This window comes from Sciurus carolinensis, chromosome 4 (genome assembly GCF_902686445.1).
Source record: "Sciurus carolinensis chromosome 4, mSciCar1.2, whole genome shotgun sequence".
NCBI classification, from domain to species: domain Eukaryota; kingdom Metazoa; phylum Chordata; class Mammalia; order Rodentia; family Sciuridae; genus Sciurus; species Sciurus carolinensis.
In genome coordinates this window covers 170274020-170294799 of record NC_062216.1, presented here as the reverse complement: position 1 = coordinate 170294799, position 20780 = coordinate 170274020, and the positions used below count along the sequence as shown (strand labels likewise).

General features: G+C 45.7%; 1 protein-coding gene, 1 non-coding gene and 1 pseudogene across 5 annotated transcripts; all 3 read left to right on the top strand.

Annotated features, from left to right (window-relative positions):
* Positions 1 to 75: 75 nt before the first annotated feature.
* On the top strand, positions 76 to 6639 carry Naga (alpha-N-acetylgalactosaminidase). 4 transcript variants are annotated; one of them, XM_047548706.1, is made up of 10 exons: positions 76 to 143; positions 459 to 538; positions 1256 to 1391; positions 1857 to 2028; positions 2417 to 2594; positions 2897 to 2991; positions 3704 to 3865; positions 4496 to 4693; positions 5328 to 5471; positions 5960 to 6639. In XM_047548706.1, exons 2-10 carry the CDS (start codon positions 523 to 525, stop codon positions 6128 to 6130), a joined length of 1272 nt encoding a protein of 423 aa, XP_047404662.1. In that variant the 5' UTR covers positions 76 to 143; positions 459 to 522; the 3' UTR covers positions 6131 to 6639. The 4 variants fall into 4 exon arrangements, with proteins under 4 accessions (XP_047404662.1, XP_047404663.1, XP_047404661.1 ...); XM_047548707.1 differs by having other exon boundaries at positions 102 to 331; XM_047548705.1 differs by having other exon boundaries at positions 102 to 338.
* Positions 6640 to 13059: 6420 nt separating this feature from the next.
* Trnak-uuu (transfer RNA lysine (anticodon UUU)) lies at positions 13060 to 13132 on the top strand. Its single transcript has one exon. It is a non-coding gene; the product is annotated as a tRNA-Lys (tRNA).
* A 6657-nt stretch (positions 13133 to 19789) lies between these two features.
* Positions 19790 to 20175, top strand: LOC124983690 (40S ribosomal protein S24-like; annotated as a pseudogene).
* Positions 20176 to 20780: the final 605 nt, after the last annotated feature.

Genomic DNA, 20780 nt, shown 5'->3' with positions numbered 1-20780 from the left:
GGGATTCTGATAGGTTGTGCGGAAGGGCAGCCGCGCAGGGCCACGCCCCACTGGAACGCGGCGAGCGAATCAGGTGAGTGGAGCTGCCAGAGGCTTGGGAGGCGGAGATCGAGGCCGGCCCTGGGTCTGAGCGCGCCGGAGCAGTGAGTGAGGCCGCGGGGACCTTGGGAGCCCAAGGCGAGACCCGGGACGAGAGTCGGGAGCCCGGACGGGGCTCAGCGCCTCCGTTCTTCCTGGGCGTCCCGAGCCCGTCGCTGCCATTTCCTGGCCCCAGCCTGGCCTAGGGCGGCCCTTAGGCGCCGGGGAGTCCCAGCACCGCGGGGTGGGCGAGGTCTGAGGTCCGAGCGGGGAATAAAGGCTGGGGGCGGGCGCGGGGACCGAGAGCGGGGTTGAGCCGAAGATGACGGGGAAGGGGAGGTCGTCGTGAACCAGTGCTTTTCTACCGCCTCGTCTTTCAGAGCCTGAAGTATAAAGCTGATAAGAGCCGAGAGTTGGTGGCTTTGAGACGCCGAGTCCGAAGCCATGCTGCTGAAGACAGGTACCGACCCGAGCCGGGCAGCCGGGCAGGGCAGGCAGGACCGCTTGGAGAAAGTGCCCGCCCTCTGGTCCCTGCCCTTGTTCCTGATGGGGTGTGTGGGGAGTGCGTTCCTCTTATTCTTGGAGCTCGGGAAGGAGACGCTCCCCACCGAGAATCGATTCCTCTCCAGAGAAGCCCTTTCCCAAGTGCAGAGGTCCTGTCTGTGTGAGGGGCCATTGCTGGGACTGGGCTGTGAAGTGGGACCGCGCCTCCCTCTTCCACAGAGGGACGGGCCTGAGAGGACAGGGCTCGCGGTGGCGAGCGGGCTGGCCGCAGGCCCTTCCTAGCCAAGCTCTTCGACCTCTCAGAAACCTCTGGAGTGCCCGTGACTGAGAGCAGTTCTGGACTGGGACTTAAGAGACCTGGCCTCTGGCCACACTGTGCTCTCACGAACTGTGGATGAGCTGGTCAGGGGGTACAGGAAGGACTGGTTTAAGTGTCAGCTTTGTCAAGTTCTGCCCGCTGTGGCAACAGCAAGTGGGGAGCCCGGCTTCAAACTTGTTATCCTGCCCCAAGAACCTCCCCTAGCCGACTTTTGCAGGAAGAGCCAGTTCTCCCCTAAGTCCAGGAGTCTGGTTCCCCTAGCGTGCAGGCAGCCTGAGCAGCATGTGGATGGGGTGGGATGATGGCCGGGACGTGGGAGCCATTCACAGTCCCATTCCTCATCCCCACCCCCAGTGCTTTTGCTGGTCCTGGTGGCCCAAGTGCTGGTGTTAGAGAATGGGCTCCTTCGAACGCCACCCATGGGCTGGCTGGCCTGGGAGCGCTTCCGCTGCAACATTGACTGTGATGAGGACCCGAAGAACTGCATCAGGTGAGTGAGGTCCACTGTCACCAGACAAGCCTGCCCAGGGCCTGCTGAGTGCAGCAGGCAGAGGAGGGCCAGCTAGTCAAAAGGGCAAAGTCAGAGCACCTGACCCAGCAGGACTGCAGTAGAGGTGGCCTAGAGGATATCTGACGTTTAGCCTCATGACCTGCTTGGGGCCTCTCTGGGGCCGGGGCATTGCAGTGGACCTGGCCCCTGAGATGATTCAAAGGAGACAACGTGGCAGGCCAGGCAGGCCTCCACATACCTCCTGGGCCCAACCCGGCCCCTTGGCCTGGGAGCCAGACCACTCATCCCACCCCACCTAGTTTGTTGCTCCTGATACAGTGCCTGGCTTAGTCCTCAGCTGAAAGTGGAGTCATGATCTCCACTGCCCAGATGCACACCCAGAGCTGAGGAGGGGCGGGATGAGGGTCAGGCTGGGCGATTGAGCGGCCCCATGCGCCTTGCTAGTGAGCGGCTCTTCATGGAGATGGCTGACCTGATGGCGCAGGATGGCTGGCGGGACCTGGGCTACGTCTACCTCAACATCGATGACTGCTGGATTGGTGAGCGAGATGACACCGGCCGCCTGGTGCCCGATTCCAAGCGCTTCCCCCATGGCATCGCTTTCTTGGCTGACTACGTGAGTTCCGCCCCACCCTCGCCGGCCTGAGGGCTGTTCCATCCTCTCAGCCCACCTGCTGGAGTATGATCACCACTGTAGTGAGGCAGAAGGGGCCCCTGACGCAGCCCGGGACCCTAGGAAGACCCGTTGGAGGAGGCGCGTTAGTTCTCTAGCAGCCCCGGAGAGATGGCCTTGGAGGCAGACAGAGGCCTTGAGGCAAGAAACAGCCACAAGTATGTGTTGAGGGAGGAAAGGCCAGAGCTGGCAAAGGCCAGCCGGCAAGCTGGCACCTCTCCTCTGGTCAGCGGGAGCCAGTGAAGGTTTGAATGGGCCCTAGTCAGGTATGCCAATGAGGAGGCTCCCCGAGGGTCCCAGCCGAGCCCTCCGTGTCCTCAACCCCCCACAGGCTCACTCCCTGGGCCTGAAGCTGGGCATCTACGAGGACATGGGCAACTTAACTTGCATGGGCTACCCTGGCACCACGCTCGACAAGGTGGCGCTGGATGCGCAAACCTTTGCTGAGTGGAAGGTGGACATGCTGAAGTTGGACGGCTGCTTCTCCACCCGCGAGGAACGGCAGGAGGGTAAGTTCCACAGCTGCCCGGGACCATCAGGTAGAGAGGGTGAAGTGGCCAGAGGGGCTTGGTCTGCATGCAGCCCCGAGGGGTAGGTTCCCAGTTCCCTTCTCCCAGGTTCCCTAAAGATGGGGTAGCACAGTAACCACTTCCTTGAGGCTTGGTACTAGGAAGTGCTTGAAGTCCTCGGTGTGTGGGAGGTACTTCCTGTCTGGAGCCTTGGTTTCCTCAGTTTGGTTGGAAGAAGGTTGAGCCGAGGCCCCAGACCGCGTCTGCACCTGCTCAGTCCTCCAGAGGGCGCTTTTCTTTAGGGTACCCCAAGATGGCTGCCGCCCTGAATGCCACAGGCCGTCCCATCGCCTTCTCCTGCAGCTGGCCAGCCTACGAAGGGGGCCTACCCCCTGAGGTAAGCCATTCTGTGTGCCCGCCTGCCAAGGCTCCCACGCTTAGACCTCCCTCGCCCTCTAGGTGCCAGGCCACAGGGAAGTGTCCACCAGAGCCAGGGCTGCTCTCACCACAGTTGCCCACGTGCTTATTTGTGGGTGTCTGGAGAGAGGGCCATGGCATCTTAAAGGGGGGGCCACAGCCAGGCCCTCATCAGCTGGGCTGACGGGGTTGGTATCCAAGGCCTGTGCCAGCACATGGCCTCCAGCAGGTGGTCAGTGTGCTGGGTGGTGCTGAGTGGGCTAGGAGGTCCGGAAAGCTGTGAGCCAAGCCTCACAAGGGCCCATGGGCACCCTGCTAGCCCCCACCGACATCTGACACTAGGAAGGATGGCTCAGACCTCCAGCCCTGAGGGAGGTGGTGGCAGCTAGTGGAGCTCTGAGAGGTGTATGTGTGGTTTGGGAATGCGTCGGTGGGGAGGGCTGTGGGTGCACCAGCCCGGGCCCACCTGGGCGTGGCTGCGGTGGGCATGGGTGGGTAGGGTTGGCATCAGCCTACTGGCACCAACCTGTATGGGGGAAGCCCTTTCAGAGGGCTTCCTGGTGCTGAGTAAGCTTGTGGACCTGTCTGTCCTCTTGCCCTTCCAACCTGCCGCCTGCTGCGCCTCCCCAGTCCCTGGATGGCTGCAGGCAGCAGGCCGTGGCTCGAGCAGACTCTGCCTTCCCGGCATCCAGGTGAACTACACTCTGCTGGCTAGCATCTGCAACCTCTGGCGCAACTACGATGACATCCAGGACTCCTGGAGGAGTGTGCTCTCCATCCTGGACTGGTTTGTGAAACACCAGGACATCCTGCAGCCAGTGGCCGGCCCTGGGCACTGGAATGACCCAGACATGGTACCAGCATGGCGGGGAATGTCCTTAGACCCGCTGTCCATGAAGGCCCTGCGCCCCGCTGCCCTGCTCTCTCTTACTTCCCTGGTGCTCACTGCCAGGTTCTAGGGCAGCTTTTCTGATTGTGCCCCTCAACTGGTGTGACATGGTGTGTCCGACTGGCCTTCAAAGCTTGTTTACAGTGCCAGCCCACGGCCCTCCCCCACCTTTGCATCAGAACATCCAGGAGCTGGTTGCAGGAATGCCCATTGTTTCTAGAACTCCAGTGGGCAGCAGCCAGCCCTCCAGGGAGGTTATTCCTCTGCAGGGTGAAGAGGATGGCTGTGCCCGGCTGTCTTGCCATTCCTAGCACCTAGACTGCCCTCAAAACAAAACAGGGCTGGGGGTGGCTCAGGGGTGGAGCGCTTAACTAGCTTGTGCGCGGGCCCCTGGGACGCAGCCAGAGAATAGCATCATCCCATTCTCTTTATGAGAAAAAAAGCCCCAAAACTGATGTGCAGATAGAAGGCGACTTAAGGCCCCACAGCCACACAGCTGTGCTGCCAGGTCCACACGTGACACTCTTTCCCCAGCCCTAGTCCGTGCCACCTCCCTAGGGAGTACAAGCTGACCGTTCCTTTCTTCTGTTACCAGCTGCTCATTGGGAACTTTGGCCTCAGCTTTGAGCAAGCCCGGGCCCAGATGGCCCTGTGGACAGTGCTGGCAGCTCCCCTCTTCATGTCCACAGACCTGCGTACCATTTCCCCCCAGAATGTGAACATTCTGCAGAATCCACTCATGATTAAGATCAACCAGGATCCCTTAGGCATCCAGGGACGCATGATTCTCAAGGTACTAGGGTGTGGGAGGAGGGCCGGGAGGGCTGAGGACTGGGCTGTCCTGAGAGCAAGGCTGCCAAGCTGGAGGACAACTCGCTGTCTGGGGGCAGCGAGGCACGGGTGGTAGCCCACAGGTGATGTTCTCCAGAGAGCTAGGGCTTCCCTAGTCTGGAGTTTAAGAAATTGGTTTAGCCAAGACCTACTACTAGTTTCTAGTATTTACTGAGCACCTACTGTGGCTCAATGTTTTAGATACATTTTCTTGGCAAGGTGGGTACTCTTTCCCTATTTTACAAATGAGAAAACTGAAGCTTCCAGACTCGAAGCAACTTTTTATCCCAGGCTATGTAATTGGTACAAATAAGACGCGTGACCCTGTGAGCTTCTGGGGTGGGGCCTCTTGCCGTGTTCGCCTGTGTCCAAGCACAGGGCCTGGCACAGTCGATGTTGGTGAGCGTCTGCTAAGTCAGGGAGGGAAGGTAGGGCTAAGGTAAGGTCTGGTGCCGGAGGGCTGTGGCTTTACCCCAAGCCTCTATATGACACAAAGCTGTGGTCTGTGGGGCTCAGAGCTTACAGGAGGGCCAGGAAGGGAATTCCAAAACCTCCCTGAGCAGAGACCTCAGCTAGTAGCCATTTTTTATGCCCAGGAAAAATCCTTCATTGAGGTGTTCAAGCGGCCCCTGTCGGGGGACACCAGTGTCCTGGTCTTCTTCAGCCGCAGGACAGACATGCCTTTCCGCTACCACTCCTCCCTGGCAAAGCTTAACTACTCCAGCTCCAGAATCTATGAGGTGAGTGCCCTGCCCTGCAGCCCCCGCTGGCCTTCTGGAGTCTGCAGTTTCCCCGGGAAGCCTCCTGGGGCTGACCCTCACTCACATGTGGCCGCCCCTGTGCCATGGCTTCAGGGCCTCTGGCAGGTGCTTGTGCAGCTGCTGCAGGCATTGAGGGCTGTGGCTGGGGCTGTTCTCTGCACTGGTTTCAAGCAGTGCAGACAGAGCACGTGTACAGATGAGCCCCTGAACCTCTTGGGTTGCTTCTTGCTCACTAGTCAGCCCTGTGCCACAGCCCTCGTGGTGTCTCACTGGCTCACTTTCTCTGCTACCGTGTTTGGACATCTGTCAGCTTTGCTGGTGGAAAAGGGAAGGGAGGTTCAGGGTCCCCCTGCCGTAGGCACCCTGGAGGCCTGCACACACAAGCCAAGGTCCGGGTGCTTGTCCACACTGAGGGCCTTTCTGTGCCACCCTTACACGGCCATTGATGACGTCCATCCCCACTGCAGGCCCAGGATGTCTTCTCGGGTGATATTATCAGTGGCCTCCGGGATGATACCAGCTTCACGGTGATCATCAACCCCTCAGGGGTGGTGATGTGGTACCTGTATCCCATCCAGAAGATGCAGATAACTGCGCAGAAGTCCCAGGTCCCATTGATGAAGATCCGGAAATTCTGACGGGCTGTGGTGGCCCCACTGAGCCTAGACCATGGAGCCTTGGTGTGCCAAGTGCCAGCAGGTGGGGCTCTCTCCTCTCCAGGCCCACTTAGAAGTCTGACCCCAACGTACCCAAAGTGCAATTGCAGGATCAGGTTCCATGTCCTACCCAAGTGTGGACCCTGCTGGAAACTCCTCTTGGGGCAATTTCTTGTGGCCTTCCTGGCCTCCATCTCACCTCTGCAGCCCCACAGATGTTGCTGAACAATTCAGTCAGCCTCCTGGGCCCATGGGCAGGGGCACTGATGCCCATCAGGACTCTAGCCTCTGGCCTTGTTGTTGACTATGAAATCAGGGTTTGGAATTTTTCTCATGAGAAACAGAGATCTGACCTCTTGCTGGGAATGCTCATGAATCGTATGACTGGCTTTCCTATCCTAAGAAGGCCTTGCAGGCTAAAACTGCCTGGAAGTGGGGTCAGAGGAGACCTTGGCTCCCTTAAGTCACCAATAAAGCTTTTCTTTAGTCAAGTGGTTGTAATGTGGACTTGGGGTAGGGCATGGACACCTTCAGCTGGGGATGCTGGGTGGTAAAACACAGGATGGTTTCAGTCTCCCCTCATGTGTAAGGTTGTGGCATCTTCTGGCCCCTCATTTTCCAAAGTAACCTACAGATACTTCCTAGAAATGCCAGACTTGCCTCACTGCAGGGCTCCCTCTCTGCTCTGTATGACACTGATGGCCATGGTGGCAATAAAATAAGCCATAGCAGTGTTGTTCCCAGGTCCTGCAGGTTCTGCTTAGCTCAGCTCCTCAGCCTGCTCTCCTTTGGTGACCACACCTCACCCTAACTTATCTCTCTCCATTATTTCTCTCCCAACCTGGCTACAGAGGAAGTTCAAATTTCTCAGCTATTTCTATTTTTCTATAGAAGAATCCGTTTTCTGTAGTCTAAGCAAAGAATGGCAGGTTCTCGCCTGCCTGCCCAAACCCTCCTTCTTGTGCTCAGACCACAGGGTGCCTGTCTCCCCTGGTGGCTCTCTTTCCCATTTGGAAAGCCAATGGCAGAGCAGGCTGGCAAAGGTCCTCCTTGGGCCTTAAATCGGGAGCTGCAGGGCCTGCACTGTCCTACCTTATAGGTGCCCTGCTGGGTAGGTCTTCCATACTCCCTATATCTAGAGTATGGTATAAAGAATTTACAAGTGCACATTTCATATGATTTAATATTACTGGAGTGTTGCTGATTAAGTTACCAGATCTGATAGTTGAGTCCCCAGAGAGGGTTCCCTGTCCCCAGTTGATGTCTTGAGGCTGTGGAGTCACTGAGGAGGACAGAGCCTACCCTATCCGGGCCTCCGTCCTTGAAGGCCCATTGCTCTGTGCATAGTTCCATCCTTGGGTCATGGCCAAAGTGCTGTTCAAGACAAATGAAAAGGTGTTGGTGGGACATCTCTTGCCACCTCTAAGAAGCTGGAGATGGGATGTGGTAGCATATAGGGAATGAGACCACAGACGGGGGCTGGGCCAGGGTTGAGCTGAACTTGACGAATCAGCACCCTTGGCTTTCAGACTCGGACGTGGTAACACGTCTGTACTTGTTTTACAACGTGTCCCTTCATCCTGGGGGCGCCTGAGTGGTTCTCCTTATTCCTCCTTCTCGGCACACGTGACCTTGCTCTACTCTCTTCTACCCAAGGTTAGTTAGGAACTCAGTTACTTTTTCCTAGTTTAAGGTAGCCTTATTTGGACCCAAGGGTAACCCTTTTCTTTAAAAAACTGTATTATAGAAATTTTCAAACACAAAAATGTACCCATCACGTCCAAGAACTTGTGCCAATATTTCATTTCTCCCCACATACACTTTTCTGTGTGCACTGGAATACTCAAAGCAAATCTCAGAAACCCTAAGTACCACTGTGTAACTCTAACAGGGTCTTTGAAATATATATATATGACTTTAATAACAATTTTCCTATCTAAGAAAGCAAAATTTTAAAATAGTAATCTATGTCCAGTTTTTACCAATTGTATCAAAATATCTTTTTTTAGTTTGTTTGAATCAAAATTCAAAAAAAGAGTCAGCAAAAGTGGTCCAGTCAGAACCACTGAAAGTTTGTGTGCTCCATAAAAGTCATGAAAAACCTGCCCCATATTATCAGAATCAGCTTGCAGAATTCTGGAAATCATACGAAGACCTGCAGCAACCCAGTTGAGTTTCAGTAAGAACAGAAAGCTTCATGGCATTTTAACTTTCCTTAGTACTAGATTTTTTTTTTTTTTTTTTTTTTTTTTTCAGTACTGGGGATTGAACCCAGGGCCTCCTGCTTGTAAGGCAAGCACTCTACCAACTGAGCTATATCCTCAGCCCTTCCTTAGTGCTAGATTTTAATAGTTATTTTAAACATGTTCCAAAAGCCAAGATAAACTATGTCTGAAGAATTAAAGCAAAGAATAAAGCAAATGCTTCAACAAATAATAAGAAAGAAGATACAGAAATTATACAAAGGAACCAAGTATGAATTTTCAAGTTGGAAGGTATAATATATGAGATGAAAAATCCACTACAGAGACTCAATAGCAGATTTGAGAGCACAGAAAAAGAATCAGCAGGGCCTGGGGTGGTGGCTCGGTGGTACAGTGTTTGCCTCGCATGTGTAAAGCACTGGGTTCGATTCTCAGCACCACATACAAAAAAAATGAATAAAATAAAGGTCCATCAACAACTAAAAATATTTTTTTAAAAAGAAAAATAATCAGCAAATTTGAAAATAGGCATGTTGAAATTAACACAAGGAACAGAAATACTAATGAACAATGAAGGAAGCCTCAGAGTCCTTTGGGAGGCCATCAAGTGTACAAGTGCGCACATGAAAAGAGAAAGGGAGGGGCTGGGTGAGGCTTCCACAGCCCAACTGACTGGAGGCTGAAGCAGGAGGATTAGGTTCAAGGCCAGCCTGAGCAACTTAGCAAGCCTCTGTTTCAAAAAATAAAAAGGGCTGGGGATGTAGCTCAGTGGTAGAGTGCCCCCGGGTTAAAAAAAATGACAGATTAAAAAGAAGGCAGTAATGCAGGAAATAAGGGGGGAAATAAGATAATAAAAGGAAATAAAATGGCAGAGGTAAATCCTACTTTATCTATAATTACATGTAAATAAAGCAAACAGATTAAAAAAGAGTATTTAGGGCTGGGCCTGTAGCTCAGTGGTAGAGCGCTTGCCTAGTATGTGTGAGGCACTGGGTTCGATCTTCAGCACCACATAAAAATAAATAAAAGACCATTGATAACTAAATTTTTTTGTGTGTGGTGCTGGGGATTGAGCCCAGGGCCTTGGGCATGTATGCAAGAACTCTACCAGCGGAGCCACATTCCCAGCCCTACAACTAAAAAATATTTTTTAAAAAAGAAGAATATGTTTAAAGGATTTTCTCTCATACACACACAGTCCAAATATACAGTCTTCTAAATACAATCAGTTAACAAATATATGAAAAAAATGTTCAACATCTCTAGCAATTAGAGAAATGCAAATTAAAACTACATTGAGATTTTATTTTACTCTAGTCAGAATGGCAATTATCAAAAATATAAATAACAGTAAATATTGGCAAGGATGTGGGGGAAAAGGTTCACTCATACATTACTGGTGGGAGTATACACTGCTCTGGAAAGCAGTATGGAGTTTCCTAAGAAAACGTGGAATAGAATCACCATTTGACCCAGTTATCCCACTTCTTGGTATATACTTAAAGGACTTAAAATCAGCATATAGCGACACTGCCACATCAATATTTATAGCAGCTCTAACTATGGAACAAGCCTAGATGTACTTCGACAGATGACTGGGCAAAGAAAATGTGATATATATACACAATGGAATATTACTCTGCCAGAAAAGAAATGAAATTATGGCATCTGCAGGTAAATGGATGGAACTGGAGACTATCATGCTAAGTGAAATAAGCCAGTCCCCAAAAAGCAAAGGCCAAATGTTCTGATATGTGGATACTAATTCACAGTAAGTATCAGGTGTTGGGGGGTCTTAAGGAAGGATAGAAGTACTTTGGATTAGACAAAGGAGAAGGGAGTAGGAAAGATAGAATGAGTCGGACACCACTTTCCTATGTTCATATAGGAATACATGACCAATGTATTCCACATCATGAATGACCAGAAAAACAGGAAGTGGCATTCCATGTATGTATAATGTCAAAATACATTCTACTGTCATGTATAACTAAAAAGAACAAATTAAATTATTTAAAAACCTAAATATACAGTCTTCTAAAGAGACATAGAGCCAAAGACATGAAAGAGTTGAAACTTAAAAGAATGGAAAGAAAATTACCATGAATATAGAGAACTAGAAAGTCTACATTAATGTCAGAAAAGGACTTTAAGACAAAAATTGTTATTAGAAACAAAGATTTTTTAATGTTAAAAATGTGAATCCATCAAATATAGAAAATGATTATAAATATGGATGCACCTAACAAAATAATCCAAAGATATATAAACAAAACCTGAGAGAACTGAAGAGAAAAATGGATAATTTGACAATAATTATTATGGAACAGAACAGACCCACATACCTACCACCGACTGATTTTTGATAAGTGTTCTAAGAACACAAACATCAATAAATGATGCTAGGGAAACTGGATATTCACATGCAGAAGAATGAAACAGCCCCTTGCTCTCACCAGTTACAAAAAATAAAAATGGATTAGAGACTAATATGTAAGCTGGGTATGGTGCCACACACCTGTAATATCCCAGCAGTTTGGGAGGCTGAGACAGGAGGATCACAAGTCTGAGCCCAGCCTCAGCAATTTACCAAGGCCTGATGCAACTTAGTGAGACCCTGTCTCAAAATAAAAAATAAAAAGGGCTGGGATGTATCTCAGTGGTAAAGTGCTTCTGGGGTCAATCCCGGTACCAAAAACCCAAACGAGCAAAACAACCCCAGAATTTATGAAATGACAAGAAAAAAACATAGGGCAAATCCTTCAAGACATTGGAATGGGCAAGGATTTTATTTGAGAAAATCCCCAAAAGCAAAGAAATTAAAGCAATAAAAAAGAAAAAAATGTATGTACACACACATATATATATATACATGTGCATATTTATGGAGATAGAGAAATGGGATCGCATCAAACTAAAATCTTCTGCACAGCAAAGGAACAAAGTGAAGAGACAACCTACAGAATGGCAGGAAACGTTTCCAAACTGTACACCTGACCGGGGTCAATGTCCATCCAGAACACATGAGAAACTCAAAAACTCAATAGCCAAGAACCAATTAAAAAGTGGGCAACAGACATTTCTCAAAAGAAGATATAAATAATCAACAGGTATATGAAAAAATACCGTCACTAATCAGAAACTTGCAAGTTGAAACCACAATGCTATTAAGAACAGCAGTTATCAAAAAGCAAAAGATAAAGTGTTGGTAGAAATGTGGAGAAAAGGGAAACTTGTACACTGTTGGTGGGAATATAAATTAGCCCAGCCATTAGGGAAATCAGGGTGAATGTTGCTCGAAAAATTAAAAATAGAGCTACCATATAATTCATCAATCCCACTACTGGGTATTTATCCAAAGGAAATAAGATCAACATGTTGAAGAGACATTAGCACTCCCATAGTCAGTCACTGAAACACTATTCAGAACAGCTAAGAAACAGAAGCAAACTTAAGTGTCCATCAACTAATGAATGGATAAAGGAAAAAAAAAAGGAAATTCTGTCATTTGTGACATGCATGGAATTGGAGGCCTTTATGTTAAATGAAGTAAGCAAGCCACAGAAAGACATAGTCTCACTCACCTGTGGAACACGAAACGTTGATCTTACAGAAGTTGAGAGTAAAATGGTGGTTACCAGGGGCTGGGGAGAGAAGCGGGCTGAAAGGACAGGAGAGGTTGGTCAGTGTGTACTAAGCCATTGTTAGGAAGGAGTAAGAAGTTCTGGTGTGGGCTGGGCTGTAGCTCAGGGGTAGAGCGCTTGCCTAGCACGTGAGAGGCACTGCGTTTGATCCTCAGCACCACACAGAAATAAAAATAAATACATAAAATAAAGGTATTGTGTTCGCCTATAACTAAAAAATATTTTTCAAAAATAATTTTAAAAATTTCTGGTGTGCTATTACAGTAGTTAAGACTAGAGATGATGATAAAGTATTGTGTACTCACAGAGCCAGAAGAAAGAATTTTGAATGTTTTGAAGAGATATGTTTAATCTGATTTAAATGTTACACAATGTATATATGTATTAAAACATCATGTGTCATCTCACAATATGTACAATTTTTATGTCTTTATGTGTCAGTTAAAATAAACTTAAATACTTCCAAAAAACCATAATAATTGTTAGAAGCCACGCTGTTTTTAATAATGACTAGAATTAGAAGTTCAGCAAGGGAAGACCTAACAACACTAAATCAACTAGCCCTAGCAGACACCTACATAACATCCACCCAACAAGAGCAGAATACACTAACTTCTCAAATGCATGTGGAACATTCTCCATGACAGACCATATGTTAGATCATAAAATAAGAATCAATATATTTTAGAAGATAAATCATACCAATGTGTTCTTTCACTACAATTGGAGGAAATTAGAGATCAATGATAGAAAGAAATTTTAGGAATTCACAAATGTGTGGAAATTGAACAACACTCCCAAATAACAAATGAATTGAAGCAAAACTGTAAGGGAAATTAGAAAATGTAAAAATTGAAGATGTATAAAAATGAGTACAAACATACTAGAAGAATGCATCAAAACATGGCTGTAGGTTGGGACTGTCGCTCTAGGGGAAGACTGCCTGCCTGGCATGTGTGAGGCCCTGGGTTCGATCCTCAGCCCCACATAAAAATATAATAAAGCCACTGTGTTCATTTACAATTAAAATTTTTTTTTAAAAAAGTATATGTTTCTAGGGGTTGGGGGTATAGCTCAGTTGGTAGAGTGCCTACCTTTTAAGCACAAGGCCCTGGGTTCAATTCCCAGCACCCCCCCCCCCAAAAAAAAAAGGTGGATGTATCTAAAGCACTGATTAGAGGAAAATTTATACATGTAAATGCCTTGACAGAGAATGAAAAAACACCCACAAAATGGGAGAAAATGTCTACAATTATATATCTGTTAAGGGACTTCTATCTAAAATACATTAAAAACTCTTATTTCTCAATAAGAAAAGGCAAATAACGCCATTAAAAATGATCAGGGGCTGGGATGTAGCTCAGTGGTAAAAACGATTGCTGATAAGGCCCTGGGTTCAATCCCCAGCATTGGGGGAAGTAATAGGCAGGGGGCAGGCAAAGGATCTGAAGAGATCTTCCTCAAGGGAAGCCATGCAAATGGACAGTATTCAACTGAGGAAATGCTCAACATCACCAGCCATCAGGGAAATGCAAATTGAACCCACAGTGAGATACCACCATGCACACAAAAAGGTAGCTAGAATTAAAAGATAAGTGTTGGAGAAAATGTGGAGAAATTGGAACCACCTAGACTCTGCTGGGAATATGAAATGGGGCAGCTGCTGTGGAACATGGTCTGGCAGTTCCTCAAATGATAAGTGATTAAACGGGTGGCCCAGCGATTCCACTGCTAAAGAGACAAAAACAGGCCGGCTCCGTGGCGCACACCTACAATCCCAGCAACTGGAGAGGCTCTGAGTAGTTGGGATTATGAGTACACCAATGTGCTTGGCTTCTACCCAGCATTTAGAGAATAATTAACCCAATCCTTCACAAATGCTTCCAAAACAATAGAAGGGAACATTTCCTAAATCATCATATGAGGCCAGTATTGCCCCAATACCAAAACCAGAAAAGGACATCATGAGAAAACTACATAGCAGTATGAATACACAGGCCAAACCTAAAAATATCAACATATAAAAAAGGCTTATATATCATGATCAGGTGGGATTTATCATAGGATTTTAAAATTGGTTCAACATATGAAAATGTAATACATCATATTAATAAAATAAATAGCTGGGCGCAGTGCCCCATGCTGCAATCCTAATAACTCAGGAGGCTGAGGTAGGAGAATCACAAGTTCAAGGCTAGCCTCAGCAACTTAGGGAGAACTGTCTCAAAAAATAAAAGGGTCTGGGGACATAGTTCAGTGATAGAGTACTCCTGAGTGCAATCCCCAGTACCACCAAAATAAATAAATTGGTTGATTAATAAAATAAAGGAGAAACCATGTGATTATTTCAATAGATACAGAAAAATCATCTGACAAAATTCAGTGTGCTTTCATGATAAAAAAAAAAAAAAAAACTCAAAAAACTAGGAATAGAAAGGAATTTCCTCAACCCAATAAAGGCCACCTATAAAAACCCCACAGCTATCATCGTAACTTAATGGTCAAGGACAAACTTTCTCCTCAAAATCAAGAATAAAACAAGGATGATTGCCCTCATTCTTCCTATGCTGATTTATACTGGAGGTTCTGGCCAGGGCAGTTTAGGCAAGAAAGGAAATAAAAGGCATACTTTCTTAGAAAGGAAGAAGTAAAATTACCTCTATTAGCTTATACATAGAAAAACTCTGAAAGAATACAGATGCATGAAGCTACTAGAACTAATAAATGAGTTCAGAAAACGGTAGGATACAAGATCAGCATAGAAAATCAGTTGTATTTCTATGTAGCAATGACTAACCCCCAAAAGGAATGAAATCAACTTCACTAGCAATAAAAAAGAGCAGCCAGGCATAGAGGTGAACATTTCTCATCCCAGCAACTCGGGAGGCTAAGGCAGGGTGATCATAAATTTGAGGCCAGCCTCAGCAACTCAGTGAGATCCTGAAAAACTAAGTGAGGCCCTGTCTCAAAATAAAAAATAAAAGGACTGGGGGTATTGCTCAGTGGTGAAGTGCCCTTGGGTTCACTCCCCAATGCCGAAAAAAAAAAAAAAAAAAAAAAGGATAAAACAGGAATAAAACGGTAACCAGAGACATACAAGAGTCTCCTTTGTTTTGTTTTCAGATAGGGTCTCACTATGTTGCCCAGGCTGGACTCAAACTCTTTGGCCTCCTGAGTAACTGGAACCAGAGGAACATGCCACTAGGTTCGGCTAAGACTTCCGTATTTAAAACTATAAAACATTCCTGGAATAAATTGAATTTCTAAATAAGAGGGCTTCCACAATCTACAGATTCAATATCAATCCCTATTAAAGCTCTAATGGCTGATGCTGAAATTCATGTGGACTAGGCAAGGGACCCAGAATAGCTAAAACAATCTAGAAAAAGAGGAACAAATCTAGAGATCACATACTTCCAATTTCAAACCCCACCAAATAGCTATGGTAATAAAAGCAGGGTGGTATGAGCATGAGAGAGATATAGATTAATAGAATGTAATTGAGAATCCAGAGATAAACATGTAGGTCCGTAGTCAACTGGTTTTTTACATAGGTACTAAGACCAGTCAGTGAGGAAACAGTTCTTTAAATAAATGGTGATGAGACTACTAGAGATCCATATGTAAAAGAATGAATTGGGATCCTACATCACACCAGATAAAAATTTTATCTTGAAATGGATCAAAGACCTACATGTAAGATTAAAAATTATAAAATTCTTAGAAGAAAACATTAATATAAATCTTAGTAACTGGACTAGGCAATTTTCTTAAATGTGACACTAAAATCATAAGCAACAACAACAAAAATGAACTGCACTTTATCAAAATTAAAAACTTTTGTATGTCAAAGAACCCTATCAAGAAGGTTAAAAGACAACCCACAGAATGGGAAAAAATATATATCATAAATCCGATGAGTCTTTTATCCATAATATATAAAAGGACTCTTACAAATCAACAATAAAAAAGATAAAAGACCCAATTAAAAATGGGCAAAGGATTTGAACAGGCATGTTCCTAAGGGGATATACAAATGGCCAATAAGCTTATGAAAATAAAATACCATTAGTCACCCATCCCTATGAAGACCTGTCTGGCAGTCCTCAAAATGTTAAAACAGAGTTATTGTGCAACACAGCAATTCCATTTTAGGAATATGCCCAAGAGAAATTAAAACATATGCTCACACAGGCTTTTATATGAATGTTCACAGCATCATTCATACTATGGAAAAAGTAGATCCACACAACGTATGCAGTATATCATGCACTATAACCGGGATGAACCTTGAAAACATGATGCGAAGTGAAAGAAGCCAGACACAAAAAGGCACATTTCATATTATTTCATTTATATGAAATGTCTAGAATAGTCAAATGGATAGACAGAAAGTAGATAAATGGTTGTCAGGGGTAGTGGGCAGAAGGGAATGGGAAATAACTGCTAATGGATATTGAGGTGTCTTTTTGGGTAATGAAAATATCCTGGAATTAGTGTTTAGGAAAGCTGAGAGCTAATCCAAGCAGCTTCACGTTAGGCCACTCCAGCCGGCAGTCAGTGAGCAACACGGAAAGAAGGGTCGACACCGCCTGCTCTTGGGTGCTTCCCTCCCCACCACCCCCTTAAAGCCCAAGGAAAAATAGAGAGAAAAACAGCTGGGCATAAGCAGTGACCATCCACACTCATTGACTTTTTTGACCATCTCAGTGAAGACAATTCTTTCAGTTTTCATTAAGAATCTTTTTATCCTTTTTTTTTTTTTTTTTTTTTTTTTTTGGTGTTCTTGCCTGCAGATTAGTTCTTGGATACATATACATATTTGTTTCTCTTTCTCTCATTCATTTCTTAAATTTTTTTTTCTCTTTTTCTCATTCTTAACTGATAGTTATTTTTCCTTTTAAGGGTTAGGGGTCTTGGTTTATTTTGATTTTATTGTGTTATATTTTTATTAGTTTCTTTTCTCTCCCTTCTTCTCTGGCTAACAAATTCTCTTTTTCTTGATTTCTCCCTTTATTGTTTTTCCTATTTCTCCTCCACCAATTGTGACATCTCTTCTGCATTCTGTTCACATTTTGAGCATTCTAAATTTTCTTCTATCTTCCTATCACATTTTCTCTTCTCCGAATGAGCCATATTTTACCACCTTTTAGGACTAATTGGTTTATATAACGCCCGCCCCGCCGTTCATGTTACTGCAGTTATTACTGCTGTGCAGGACACAGGCGACACCTGCCGCTGGATGCCAGGTCTAGTTTGTGGTTATTTGTTGTTTCTGCCGCTGGCCGTTGCTGACCCCAAGTCCTGTTCTTGTGGAAGTTGGTGTCGCAGATGTCATAGTAGGCACCAGGTATTTATTTTAATGCTGCCTATTGTTTGCTTTCCCTTTTCTGTGAGTTACTGGGAATCTACAGGGATGCCACAAGTTCGCAAGGTAGAGGCCCTGATGCTGAACTAAACCCAGACAAAGGCACACTTTGCTCCACACACTCGAACTTCAGCAGTACTTTAATAGAAAGAATAGAAGAGGGGAAAACCCAATCTAATGGTCAGGCCCCAGTGAGCAATGGCTGGGCGGGTGTGCCTCAGGTCCCATAGCAGACATCTGCTGGTACAGCAAAATCAGACTGCACCAACACAGAGGCTGCGGGTGCCATTCCTACAAGGGTCTCGATCTCCATCACACTAGGACACTTTGGCAAGAGAAGCTGCGCCCTAAAAAGGCCCACACATGACAGTGGAAGGGAAATCCAGCCCAAGAGCTGTTTAAGACCCAACACCGTCCTGGCTGCTCCACGGCATGAGACCAAGACAGCAGATAGGCGCTTCTCAGGAAGGCAGGAGAACAGCACCATAGAAAGGTGGGGGTTTACTGGTGTCTAATACTGGATATTCAAAGCAGATTGGGGACACAGAGCGTTGGACATCATAAAATAAGGAAGAAATTTCCAGTGCCGCAGCTGCTGCCATGGCTGGAGGAATCAGCCAGAGAGGTCCCTCTGTGAGCAAAGTGGAAGGATAAGGGAATTAAAGGAGCCCACACTCTTTTGGGGGGCCTGAGGCGTGTCTGGGTAGAGAGCTGAGAGTCAAAGACACTGCCCGATTAAACTGAAAGGCCTGCTGCACAATATCCTAGTGCGGGAAAGAAGCCCCCACTCCCGGCAGCGTGCAGAGGACAGAGGAAGGAAACATTTTGCAGCCACAGTGAGGGGACCAACAGCTGGGGGAGCCGATTCCTGCACACCCGAGTTTGGCTTGAAATATAGGCCTGCAGACCCACACTGCACAACAGAGTGTGCCTAAGTGACCAGGAGGAGCAAAGGTGGAGGGAGGTTTACACAGGGTATCGTGGGTCGTGGAAACCCACCCAACTCGCCCCCTCCCCTCCAATCTGGTGTGAGCAGGACCAGTGGGGAGAGACAGGCCTGGCTGGGGATTTGAAAGGGTGGGGGCGGGAGAGACTGAGTTTGGAGACTGAACCTGAGAACGGGAAATGTGGGTCCACAGGAAATGTGGTGGACTAAGAACTGTCTCCTTTGCCACATGAGTGGAACCCAGGGGATATCCCTGGGGTGCGGTCTTCCATGTGGACCAGCAACTTCTGGGCCCTGGAGGTGTGCTGATTTAAAATCTCCAGGCAAAGAGCCTGGAGCCCACCTGGGCCTACACCCCGCCTCCAGGTGTTCCGCCTGAGGGGTCACCTCTCTCGCTCCAGCAATCCCACCCTGGGTGGAGCAAGCATCGCATCCAGACAACCCCACCTAACTGATGAGAAGGGAAGCTGAGAATCTGAACTACAATGGAAACAATTATTTAACTTTTCTTCAAGAACTCTTTTTTTCTTTTTTTCTGTTTAATTGTGATGTTAATGGTTCATGGACACTTACACATATTCATATTTGTTTTTCACTCATTTCAAGCATTTTGAAGCCACATATTTTTCATGGATCACTATTTTGAGGACTGGAATATTTGATTAGTATATTTCAGTTTTGTTTTGTATTCTTTTTTTATTTTAAAATATTTTTACTTTATATATTTTCTTTCACTTATCAATTTCCCTTGATTCTCTTTTTTCTTCTGCTAATAGCCAACCTCTACAGTTCTCTCATTCATTCTTCCTTTGATTTTTTTACTTCAACCTTCTCTCCTCCTCCTCATAAGCATCACTTTCCACATCATTTCTGTTCTCTCCCTGTCCACCATTCAAAATTATAAACTCTTTTGCAAACTTACTGTTTTTATTGTAGGCAATAACTGATCATATCATTTCTGTTTATTGGGACAATTAACATTGAAGATGTCCTAGAAGGAACTATAAGGTTTAATACTATATATTGTTTGCACTGGTTATTGCTATTATTTGTCTCCCCCTAAATGGTGAGGTGCTGAAAATCTTCAGGAACACTATAAATCCACAGGGTAGAATCTCTACTGCCTCAGATCCATACTATGATATGGGTGGACACACAAACAACATGAAAAGGCAAAGGAACAAATCACCTAAAACAAACAAAGATACTTCAATATCAGAATCCATCACCACCACAGTGGAAGAAAGGTCAGAGAAAGAATTTAGAATGTACGTAGTTAAACTGATCTGTGAGGTAAAAGATGATGTAACAAGTCAAATCGGAGATAAAATACAGGAAGTGAAAGATCACTTCAATAAAGAGATAAGAGATTCTGAAAAAAAATCAAGCAGAAATCCTTGAAATGAAGGAATCAATAAACCAAATTAAAAATTCAATGAACTCTTTTCCTCCCTGGGTTTCTGAGACTATACCGCCATCATGAATGACACAGTAACTAACCGAACCAGGAAGTTCAACTGACTACTTCAGAGGGAACAATGGTAATTGATGTTCTTCACCCTGGGAAAGTAACAGTACCTAAGACAGAAATTCGAGAAAAATTAGCCAAAATGTACAAGACCACACCAGGTGTCATCTTTGTGTTTGGATGCAGAACCCATTTTGGAGGGGGCAAGACAACTGGCTTTGGCATGATCTATGATTCATTGGATTATGCAAAGAAAAATGAACCCAAACATAGACTGGCAAGACACGGCTTGTATGAAAGGAAAAAGACCTCAAGAAAACAGTGAAAGGAACCTAAGAACAGAATGAAGAAAGTCAAAGGGACTGCAAAGGCCAATGTTGGCGTTGGCAAAAAGTGAGTTGGAGATTGGATAACAGCCGAAGGAGTAAAGATTCTGCAATGACGTTATCTGCAGTGATTATGAGACTTTTTCATGAGGATTAATAAATTGTAAAAACTCAAAAAAAAAATTCAATGGAAAGCATCATCAACAGACTAGACCAATTGGAAGACAGAATTTCAATAAAGACAAAATATACAATCTTGAAAATAAAGTTGACCATGGAGAAAAGATGTTACAAGACCATGAACAGAACTTCCAAGAAATATGGGACAACCAGAAAAAGACCAAGTTTAAGATTTATTGGGATAGATGAAGGTTTGGAGATACCAACCAAAGGAATGCACAACTTTTTCAATAAAATGAGAAAATTTTTCAAACCTAAAGAATGAAAAAGAAAATTAAATACTGGAGAACTGCAGGATCCCAAATATACAAATTTACAACAGACCCACACCAAGGCACATTATTATGAAAATGACTGACATACAGAATAAGGATAGAATTTTAAAGGCTCCTAGAGAAAAATTACAAGTTACATTTAGAGGGAAACCAATCTGGATCTCAGACCCAGACCCTCAAATCAAGGAGGTCTGGAAATATTACATACCAAGCTCTGAAAG

Bases quoted from the DNA above. Each gene is read 5' to 3' on its own strand.
- Naga (XM_047548706.1), top strand. The intron at 2,992-3,703 runs GTAAGCCATTCT...CCCGGCATCCAG, and splicing joins AAGGGGGCCTACCCCCTGAG to GTGAACTACACTCTGCTGGC. The intron at 3,866-4,495 runs GTACCAGCATGG...TTCTGTTACCAG, and splicing joins ACTGGAATGACCCAGACATG to CTGCTCATTGGGAACTTTGG.